Genomic DNA, 12,041 nt, shown 5'->3' with positions numbered 1-12,041 from the left:
TGTCATCTCAAAGACACATAGTGAACTGGAACCTTTCCATGTGATGGTGATACTCAAGGACTTTAAGAAGTCCCAGTATAAGCCTTTAAAGGCTGTGCAGTGTGCAGTTGGTCTACCTTAAAGGGATATGGTAAAAATGCAGGCTGTACTTTAGATTAAAATACATAAAATGGGTTGCAGAGATTTGCATTGGTTCTCACATGGAGGAGTTCCCCTGGCCTTGGAGCGTTCGGTGACGTCTATACATTTTTCATAGTGATAGTTCAAGTGTGATGTGCAGAGGGGCACTAGACACTATTGACATGTAGCAGGTAAAGGCCCAAGTCACTTAACCATTTTACAATGTACAACCTCCCACGGCAAGGATACATCCAGCCCCAGATGCCAACAGTGGGACCTGGGAAAGACTCCAGGGACGCTTCCTACTTATGTGAAGCTACAACTTTAGCTTCCTTAAACACGATGTCTTACATAGGATAGATGTAAGGTCTGATTTTCCTAAGATTCTTCTCTAGTTTTCTCAAGGTAATGCTCCGTTTGCCAGCATGGCTACCTTGACAGCAGCTACTCAAAGTGTTAGGAACTGACTAATCACTACCATGCTCCCCGGAGAGTGGATATTGGGTGATTATTGTCTCCAATTTTGTGATAACTTTGTGTGAAATGATCAATATTTGCATTGTTATGACCACATGGATGCTAACCACTCCCACAGCAGATAAAACACTGTGATTATTTTGCTTGCACATTTTTAGAAAACGATTGACACTTTAAAAGTCATTTATTTCCCATTAGAAGTTCATCATAAACCTCAGCCTCTATATGAAACCTTTGCCACCAGGAAGAGCTGAATCTCTCTCAGCCTTCCTTATGTGCTGTCTCTCACTTTGTTAACATGCAATACCTTGATGATATGTGCATCTCTTGAACCAGAATATGAGATCTTTGATGTTAGCCTTAATATCTTTATCTTTGAGCCTTCAGAGTCTCGCATCAGTAGCAAGAACACAGTGTGTAATGAGTATTTGTTGACTAATGGATGGAACAAGAATGTTCTTTGTAAAGTAGCCTGTAGTATTTGGTCACAGGCTTGGTGAATGTTTCACTGATTTCTCAGTCTCTCCTTACAGATTGTAAAGTCCCGTGAAGACCTGAGTAGTTAAAATGAACAGAGCAAACCTCATGGGGTCTGTGGGTACTTAAAGATCTCCTGTTTCTTCATTTCAGCCAGGTCCTGTGGGGGAAAGGTATTATCTTCCATTATAAAGATGGAAGGACTAAATTTAGATTTGAGAGGAACTGTCTTGGCTCAATTATTAGAATCTGCTCACGCCAAAAATGCTTTTGTTTTTCCAGATAGGTTTATGACCACCAGTTGCTAGCTGAAGATGGTTTGTAGGGCAGTAGGAGGTAGAGTGTATGTTTTTCAGAACCTTTTCTTGAACTGGGTACTAGTTTATCTGAAAACACCTCCCCTCTTGGCCCTGTCTCTAACCTCTGAGCTGGTGGCCTCTTTTTCTCAACTGATGCCAGAACGTGGAGTAGGGATTAGCAGAAGGAGCCTGGCCATGGGCCTTGGTTTGATGGAATATTTAAGTAATTGTTTCAGTGGAACCAGTGTTCCCTCCATTAGATACAAGTGGAGAATAATGTGTTAAATTATAAGTAATATTAGGAATAAAAGTAGCTAAACAAAAATTGGATAGTATTCTAAGCTATTTTTCTGATAAAACTTAACCTTTATAATAATCCTGAGAAGTAAATATTTTCACTTTTAGCTTGTAGATATTGAATCTCTATTAGATTTAGAATTCCCTCCCTTCTTCCCTTCCTCCCTCCCTTCTTCCCTTCCTCTCTCCTTTCTTCCCTTCCTCCTTTCCTCCCTCCCTCCCTCCCCCTTCTTTCTTTCCTTTCTTTATACAAATTCCATGTATGTACATATTTGTGTGTGTGCATATAAGTGTGGACCTGCATGTGGAGGTCCAGTTGGCTAGAGTTTACCAATTGGCTATACTGGCTGGGCAGCAAGCTCCATGGATACCTGTCTCTTTCCTCTCCCCCAGCACCAGTGTTTCAAATGTGTGCCACCATGCTGACTTTTTAAGTGGGTGCCAGGGGATCTGAACTGAGGTCTTTATGCTTGTGTGGCTTGCCCCTTATCGACTGAGCCATCTCCTCAGTCCATCCTTTCCTTAGCTTCCCTCCCTCACTCCTCCCCTCCTCCCCTCCCTTCCCCTCCTCTCCCCTCCCTTCCCCTTCTTCCCTCCTTCCCTCCCTCCCTTCCTCTCTCTCTCTCTCTCTCTCTCTCTCTCTCTCTCTCTCTCTCTCTCTCTCTCTCTCTCTCTCTCTCCCTCTCTCTCTCTCTCTGAGCTATTAGAGTACATGAACTATAGAGTTCAGGCTTCCTCATTTTGTCTCGGGGGAAAACCAACTTGTGAATTGGATTTTAGAAATGACTTAACTGTGTTTTATTGTTTCCCAGCAGAATTTGCTGTGGAGAGTTTTTGGATTTGAAAACTTTTTGAAAATAGACCATTTATTTACTGATTCTTCATGTATCATATTTTGTGTTAGGTACTGAGATTTCAAAGATGAGTGGTCTATAATTCCTGTGCTTCAGGAGTCCACAGCAATTGTTGGCGTCTGATTGTTTTAAGTGGGAAGTGCTAGAGAAAAAAGTATAAATAATGGAAGTTTGGTGGCCAAATTGTGATTTTTTCTAAAAAAAGATTCACTCCTTTTTTTTCCCCGTTGCAACAAACAAAATGTGCTTGTAGAAAAGTTAAAAAAATAAAAATAAAATTAAAGAAAAGTGTTCCCAAAGAGCCGGATCATTTTTCTGTTTGTCTACCTTTTGATTATTTAGATAAATGAAGAAATGTGCTTTACACACACACACACACACACACACACACACACACACACACACACAAATCAACCACATTAAATCACTATTCCATAATCTGTTTGCTTATTTGGAAACACACTAAAATGTACTACTAATGTTTTAACACCATTTTTGTGCATAAAGGTAGGTCAAATGTGTTTAATTAATCATGTGTTGCTAGACACTAAGGTAAATGATGTTTGTATGTATGTGTATGTGTGGTGTATGTGGACGTGTGTGTGTGTGTGTGTGTGTGTGTGTGTGTGTGTGTGTGTGTGTGTGTGTGTACAACCTTATAAAGGACAGAAGATGTTGGGTATCCACTCTATCATTCAACATCCTTTTCCTTGACTGAACCTGGAGTAGGGCTTTCAGCCTGGGTTTGTCATATGGTTCCACTGATATGAACTCAGTTTCTCATGACTGCATAGCAAATGCTCTTACCCACTGAACCATCTCCTATCTCCTATTTAAGAACTTTTAATGCTTTGTAACTTAGGTCACACAGAGACCTTTGTAGGTAACTTATTCTGTGCATATCCTGCATTATTTCCAGAGGAGAACTTACCAGTTTATAAGTACTGGGCATGAAGAATTGCAAGTGTTTAATTACTTTTGTTTTTGTGTTTTGTGTTAAATTGTGCTGCAGAAAACAAGGGTAAATTTGCCCATCACCAGTGTTTTAAGTTTCCATTTCTGTTCAGTTTCTCCAACCTTTGGTACTTTCTCTTTCTTTAAAACAGTGTTTTACAATCCGATAACCAGTAAAGCTGACATTATAAAGACAGTTTTTGGGAAGTCTTGACCTTATAATTTGCTAGCCATTGTTTCCTGGCACACTGCTATCATTTTGTATCGTAGTTAATTGGCTGGCTCCTTATCTGCCTCGTGGCTTCAGAGCTTCTTGAGGGTCAAGTGTATCCTAATCACCTGGGTGTTTCCAAAGGCTCATGATTGTTTGTTGAATTAAATGGAATTGGAGAACATGTTGCCTAGCAACTGCTGGCCAGATGTATAATTTCCAACAACCAATAGGAATGCTTGTTATTTCTGTCAGCTGCATAGCAATGAGGCAATTTACTGAGCACTGATTATATGTCAGGATGTGTTTAGTGATCTGTATCCTTAACACATACTTCACATACTCAACACTGTCAACAAGGTCTTGAACTAAGGAGCAGCCAATTCCCAAGCCATCTTTTTCTTCCTCTTCTTATCTCTGCTACCATTTCCTATTCTCTCCCCTTTTCATCACAGACATTTTTCACATGTGTGAACTAGAAAGACTGGAATAATAAACCTTGACCTATCCAACATTCAGCTTCATCTTTGCCTTTCTTTTCCATCTTGTACCACATTCCCATAATGTTATCTTAAAATAAGACTCAAGGCAGGTGTGGCTCAGTAGTATAGCACTTGACCAGCAATTCAAAGAACATGGGTATGATTGTCAGTATCACAAAATAATAACGATTATGATAATAATAAAGTGAATTTTAGGTACCTTCTTTAACTAATGACTATTTAAAAATATTTATGATATACACATTCTTAATATAAAGCACAATGTCATTACGGCAATTTGAAATGTTTACAGCAATTCTCTAGTGGGATCTAATATCCAGTCAGTACTAATTTCCTTGGTGGTCTAATATATGACTTCTCATACTTGAATCAGGATTAATACAAGTACCACTTATCGTTTTCTCAGCTATTCCAACAACAACACATTTCTTTTTCCTGGGAAAAATATAAGGTCCCTCTTAGAGCTTATTAAGTTGAAGAATGTAAAATTCTGAAAGAATCATCATGGGAGGTGTGGGTTGATGGCAGAGGGCTTGCTTAGTATATACATGAAGCCTGGGTTTAATACCAACAATAAAAAAAATTCCCCATGGACTGAGTATCTATTTGACTGCTTCACCAATGTAAGTACACTTGGAAGTTAACCTCTGAGAAACAGCAGAGCTTGTGGCTGTGGATGAAATAGTTCCTTTGCCATGGGGCTCATCACTTACTCTCTCTGCATCTTCATTCATATATTTATCTGGTTACTGGGACCCCATCCCATTACTTTTGTTTTTGTGATGAGCTTCTACTGTAGGTTATAGCCAAGTCTCCTCCCTAAAGATGTGTAGTTACAGGAAGTGGTACTGGCTTGAAAATTCTGTCTTTACACTGAGCTGAACACGTTAAGGCATGCTGATCCCTGGTCTCCTGGATTGGGAGAGGGTAGCATGCAACAGAAGCCACAGGGTTGCTGTTTTCCATAGCGGGTCATGACATTTAAAGGATATTTTACATTGAGTAAAGTTTCAAATTTATTTTCTGATTCTGTCTTTTAATTTGAAGGTCTTGCAATTCTCCACTGTGTGGTGGCAGATGGGAACACAACCAGAACACCTGAAACCAATGGCTCTCTCTGTGGAGCTCCTGGAGAAAACTGCACAGGTAATGCTTATGCTTCAGAATTAATCCTGGAAAGCTACACCCCTAGACTTAATTTAAAAAAAATATTCATTATACTAGGTGATTCTTTGGGCATATAGTAGTATACTAGGTACTATATTAAGTAGTTTGTATGCAGTAATTTATTCATTACTTGAAGAGTTTTCTAAGTGAGATAAAATTTTAAAAACAATACACTGTATTTTATGCATTTAAATAATACTGTAAGAATGATTTGATATAGTTTTAAAGAGAAAAGATGGGAAATTTTCAGTTTAAAAAGCTCCCTTAAGGTTACCCCACTGAAGGTCACAAGCCCGTAAATTGCAATTCTGTGGTTTGAACTCCAGTCTCCCTGATTTTAGTGCCTCCATGCTTAGCCACCATATACTTAGGGTCTTAGTTACTTTTTCCGATTGCTTTGACAAAATCCTTGATTAAAAATAGCTCCAGGAAGGAAGGATTTATTTTGGCTCCCAGTTTGAGGGTACAATTTAGCATGGCTATGGCTGTGGTCCTGGGAGCCTGAGGCAGCTGGTCACATCATATACACAGTCAAGAAGTATTGAGAGGTGAACACTGGAGCCCTCTATGTTTCTCCTTCATATTTGTGCAGATACAGTAGCTCAACCAAAGCCGCCGTGAACATTCAAGATGGGTCTTCCCACCTTAGTTAACTCTCTGTGAAAGCATCCTCTTAGACATGCCCAGAGGTGTGTCTCCTAGGTGATTCTGAGTTCTGTCAAGTCAACAATCAAGATTAACCATTTCACCCTGTGTCACCAATTCATGGTGCTCCAGACTCCATTATGTGATGTATTGGCTTGGATTCATGAATTCTTGGTGTATTCCACACTTTTCTGCTTTCTCTATTCCATACCCTAAAAAAGGGAAGAAGGAAAGGACTTTTGCACACTTTATCTTGCAGATGCTTGAATTAATATTCTCAGAGGTTTTATGCTGCACACATTTGGTCCTTAGACCCACCACTTGCTATTGTTGGCTGATCCAAGTTGCTTTTGGTTCTACATAGATTTTTGTGGTCTGGTCCTCTACAAGGATTATTTCTAATTTTAGAAAAAAAAATTTAAAAGCTACAGGCCACTTTAAATATTTGGGTATAGTTGGGGAAGTGCCTGGTGCATTCCCTGGGAGATTTATTGAGCTAGGATCATGGTCACTGGATGTGAGTACGCTTTGACTAGTACCCTGGGAACAGTGCACAGGCCAGGAACATGCTGAGTAAGTCTTCCTCAGCTGAGTCATCAGTTCTGGCCTGATCTTCCTATTTTATCCTCCAGAGCAGCGGGTGGGCTGCAGGATGTGCATAGGCCATGGAATCCACTGGTGTCTTAGTTCATGCTTATGGGGGCCTGGTTTTGTTACTCTTGTTAAGATAACAAGGTCAACTTTATATGGTTGATTGTTTTTCTTCAGTTTAGTTTCAAATATCATTAAATGATGACATTTTCAACATAATCACTCTGAAAAATTATTCCATAATCTTATGATTGACAATATTCAAAAATCTTCCCTGACATAATCCTAAAGATTTTTTCTGATTTTATTTCTGTCAAAGTAAGTACATTTAACACCTCTACTTTTAAAGCGAATTTTGAAGTGTGTTATATAGTTGTTATTAAAAGTATGATGTTATATAACAGATATTTTGAATTTATTCATGTTTAAATAACTTTATGCCTACTATATAGCAATTCCCATATCTTTCTTCCTCAAGATGCTGGTAACCATGATTCTATTGTCTGCTTCTGTGAATGTTGCTGATTTAGATAGCTCAGAGAAGTGGGGTCATACAGGATTAATCCATAGTGACTATCCTGTTTAGTTTAGTATGATGTTCTCCAGGTGAATTCAAGTTACCATGTATTCCAGGGTTTTCTTCTTTTACATGGCTGACTATTGCCTCATTGTATGTGCTATATTTTCTTTATCCATTCATTTGTCAATAGACACTTGGGTTATATCAACAATTGAATCTTGTGAGGGATGCTACAATGGACATGGAATGAAAATATCTCTTTGATTTCCTAATTTCAGCTCTTTAGGATTAATACCCAGAAGTGAGGTATTCTGCATCATGTGGTTGCTCTATTTTAATTTTATTTGAGGAACATCCACCCTTTTTCACAGCCAGCCTGGAAGATTAAATGCTCACCAACATGTTATAAGGTTCCAAATTCACCACAAAATCTCTCTCTTCCTCTAATTCTGGTGAGAATGAGGCAATCTTTTATCCTGGATTTGATTCACATTTCTCTGAATGACACATGGTATTAAGCAGGTGTGTGTTTGTGTGTGTGTGTGTGTGTGTTTTGACCATTTGTAAGTCTTCTCTGGAAAAATACCTGTTTAATTCCACAGTCCCATTTCAAAGATTAGATTATTAACTATCTAGTTTAAGAGTTTCTTATTTTAGATCTCAATAACTTATTTCACGTATAATTTGAAAATGTTTACTCCTATCCTATAGGTGCCTTGACTCTGATCATTCCTTTCTGTGCTGTGCTTTCATTCTGGTTTTTGGTGCCTGTACTTTTGGTGCCATATCCATCAGAAAGTTTTCCCATGTGATATCTCATACAAGTGTTAAAGCTTCATGTCTTACATTTAAATCTCAAATCCATTTTGAACATACTATTGTGAATAGTGTAAGAAAGGAATCAAATCTCATTCTTTTCTGTATGATACTCATTTTCAAACTTTATTTATTTTGTTATTTAAGATTAGAATACAATTACATCATTTCCCCCTTTCCTCTTCTTTCTCTGACCCTTCCCATGTATCCACAGCCCCCATCTCTTTAAAATTCATGGCTTCTTTTTTCTTTAATTGCTGTTACATGCATATGTATATAACACATACATAAAGAGAACATATGTGTTCTCTCTATATATGTGTGTTACTAAATACTAAAGTATGACCTGCTCACTCTGTACAAAGTTACTTGTATGTGTATTTCAGGGCTGACCATTTGGTACTGGATAACTAATCATTGTGTTCTTCCCTGGAAAGACTATACCCCTCTCTCAGAATTTCCTAGTTACTTGTAGGTCTTTGTCTTAGAGTTGAAGTCTCTTGAACTTTCCCCCTTCCATGTTAGCATGTTTATTGATGTTATCCTTGGTCAGGTCATGTTTAGTCAGACTTGACCTCACATTTTGGTGATACTTCACGGATGTAGCCTCTGACATTTCTGGCAGACACAATCATACAGCAAACTTCCTGATCCTCTGGTTCTTATACTCTTCCTCCATCCCATCTATAAGAGGCTTATTATTAACCACCTGAAAGTCATATGAGGATGTCAAAATGAGGATGATGTGAGGGAACTACTTACAAGGCAAATTGCCTGAAAGCAAAGACCAGGTGGGGTCCAGATGGCTCTGGAAGAATAGCTGATATCAAGAGCAGAACTTTAATGACTGACTCTCACATTGGCAAGTCACTTAAGCGTTCAGAACCTGAGTCTGGAGCCAGCAGCACCAAGAAGCAGATTAGATGATATTGAGACAGATTTTCTGTGTCTAAATGATTCTTTTATTTTCACTTTTATTAAACTCAGTGTCTAAGAATTTCATTTTCAGTTTGTCATTTTCTGATGAGTAAGGAGTGCATTCACTCATCCTTACAAGCATCTAGGATACAATGGGCCTTCTATGATGACAGGAATAAACAATGAGCAAAAGGGGAAAAGATAAGGTCAAGAAAGTAGTGGGAGTGACTTGTAGAACTACTCAGGTTAATTAGTCCATTTTTGTGAGCATCTCTCTGGCATCTGTGTTGCCAATTAGATAGCTGAGATGTCACATAGAAAAGCAGAAGAATTTGAGGTGTCACGAGGAAGGAGACAGCCTCCAGCCTAGAGCTGATGTGGGACTGAAGCCCAGTGGAGGGTGTGATGTGGTGATTTTGCATGTATTTTGAAGACAGCCAATAGGATTTGCTGATCAATTAGATGTAGAATAAGAGTCAAAGAAGTCCAAGTAATGCTGAGATATTTGGTCTAAATAAACAGTCAGAATGAATACAGTTTACTGAAGTAAGGAAAAGTTAAAATGCCGGTTTAGATATCCAACTGCATGGTTAGTTGGACAATTCCTATAATGTGAAGACATCTTAGATGGGACATCAACCTGGGAATTGTTGCCATGAAAATAGGACCTCGTGGACTCACTCCTAGACTGAGTATAGAGAAAGGAGGCCATCCTGGGCTCTGAGAGGTTGATAAGCTTTAGAAGCTAAGGGAGATGAGAAAGACCCTGCATACAAGGCCAGGAGGCTGAACATAGAAACTATGATTTCATTCAGAATTTTATAGTATGTTTGCTTTAAAACCAAAATAAAACACATTTTCTTCTTGACCATTGGTCATTTGCTCCAGCCATGAAGAACTTTGAATGTATATAAACATAGCACACTTCAACATTCCTGGTATTTAGCAATGAATACACAAGAAAATCAAGTAATTATGGAAAAAATATTTAATTTTGTTCTCAGTTTTAATAGTTCCACTGTATGGACACCAGACCTTGTTGCTTTGGTGCCTGTGGTGAGGCAACACTTCATGGTGGGTATGTGTGTCAGAGGCAATCACTTCATGACACTTGGGAAGCCAGGAGAGAAAGAAACCAACGTTCTACAGTCACCTGTTCAGGCACACCTTGAGTGAGCCATGCACTCCCACTATACCTGTCTTTCTAAAGGTTCCACAGTCCCCAAAGGTCGTGGGCAGGTGACCAAGCCTTTAACACATAAGCTTTTGGTCATTTTTTTTTTCCTTTGGTAGACTAAAGCAGGTCAGCTTTCTGCATAGACTTCAGTTCTGTAATGGCCAGCCTGGCTACCTTGGTCAAAATACAGTCTAATCCAGCTTTAACACCATCCCATGATTCCCACCTCTCCCCAGTTTCAACCATAGATCCCAGTTGCTCAGAATGGGGCACCTTCCCCTTCTCCTTTTCTATGGGAAATGCCGTTTAGCTGTAAGACATATGGGTATTCCCCAAATTCCAACTTTTTCATTGCTTCAAGGACATTGTGAATTATCCCTGCTTTTGATTCAAGAAGACAGCTGGTAACATAAGAAGGTAAGATAAGACAGCTTTAAAATATAAAATTTTGGCACAAGAAGATTTTAAACTGAGGAAACCTCTGCTGGGAAGAGGTTTCTTCCCCCAGCAGCTCAGAAGTGGGTTATGAAAGCCTTTGACAACACTTCACAGGCTAGAAGGAAACCCATCCCTAAGTTCTCTGGGGCCCTGTGTATCCTTTTCTGAGCATGCTTCTTCATTTTAGAGGTCAGATATGCGTGGGAGGATGAATATGTAGTCATTTGCCCTCCCCCCCCTCTCTTTCTTTATCCCCGAGAGGTTTCTATTTCAATGCTTAGGATCCTCCTGTAGTTAGTTCCATTACATGTGTAATTAAGGTGCTAGAAATAACGTGAACTAATAATCACTGCAGTAAGTATTACAAAAAGCGTTATTGGGCCAATGGGATGGCTCAGTAGGTAAAGACACTTGCTGCCCAAACCTGAGGACCCGGGTTTGATTCCTGGAACCCACATGGTAGAAGGAGATAACCAACTTCTTCATGTTGTCATGCCATGTCCTGCCATGTCCTGCCATGCTGTGCATTTAGTCACCCACACTGTCATGCATGCACCCACCTATGTACACACACAAGTTAGTTAAATAATTAACGTAACACAATGTTTAAATGTCAGGATAATTATAGTATAAGTGACCCTTAGAGTAAGCAGCCTGCTGAGGTGAGTTATGGGTAGCATGCCATTTACAGAATTACTAAATACATTCATAACATGCACTATTGGAATAGTCAGTGGAGATTTTATGAAAAGCAGACCTAATGTATCTGTACTTGCTGGTTTTGTGTGTCAACTTGACACAAGCTAGAGTCATTAGAGAGGAAGAACCCTCAGTTGAGGAAATGCCTTCATGAGATCCAGCTGTAAGGCATTTTCTCATTTAGTGATCAATGGGGAAGGGCCCAGACCACTGTGGGTGGTGCCATCCCTGGGCTGTTGGTCCTGGGTTCTATAAGAAGAGGGGCTGAGCAAGCCATGGAGAGCAAGCCAGTAAGCAACTCCTCTCCATGGCATCTGCATCAGCTCCTGCAACCGAGATTCTGTTCTATTTGAGTTTCCTGTCCTGACTTCCTTCAGTGATGAACAGCAATGTAGAAGTGTAAGCCAAAGAAACCCTTTCCTCCCCTACTTGCTTTTTGGTCATGGTGTTTCATTGCAGCAATAGAAACCCTAACTAAGACAGTGTCCATTCTGAAGAGCTTCAGTCACAACTGTTAGAAAAACTCTTTGTATTACAAAACTCTGTTATGTATTAATTATGTATTAATATTGTAAATATGTCAGAATCAGGAAAATTCCATATAAGAACTAAATTATTTGGTTGCTTTTCAGATTTCTCTCCATTGGCTTAGCCCACAGGAATCTGTCACATCTAATCTAACTAGCCTTATGACCAATAAGAGCAAGTGCTTCTCATCGAACGGTCCATAGGAGCCAAGCAAGGCGTCTTTGTTTCCGAGCCCTACTGCAAAGTCTTTAAACTATTTTTTGTTGTTGTTGCGCACAGTCATCTGCCATAGCTCTCACGGTTTCTGACTCAGTTGACCATCAGAATCTTGAGAAGCCAGTGTCCCACAA

General features: G+C 39.4%; 1 protein-coding gene across 1 annotated transcript in view; it reads left to right on the top strand.

The window, feature by feature from the left end:
* Btc (betacellulin) overlaps window positions 1-12,041 on the top strand; it is a 43,791-nt gene that overhangs the window by 18,928 nt on the left and 12,822 nt on the right. The window contains exon 2 of the mRNA XM_059275227.1: window positions 5,240-5,338. Within this exon, the coding sequence (XP_059131210.1) occupies window positions 5,240-5,338 (99 nt within the window). The remainder of the gene's footprint in view (window positions 1-5,239; window positions 5,339-12,041) is intronic.

This window comes from Peromyscus eremicus, chromosome 10 (assembly GCF_949786415.1).
Source record: "Peromyscus eremicus chromosome 10, PerEre_H2_v1, whole genome shotgun sequence".
Lineage (NCBI taxonomy): Eukaryota > Metazoa > Chordata > Mammalia > Rodentia > Cricetidae > Peromyscus > Peromyscus eremicus.
Note: the sequence above shows the minus strand (reverse complement) of the source record. Positions and strands in the feature narration are given on the sequence as shown.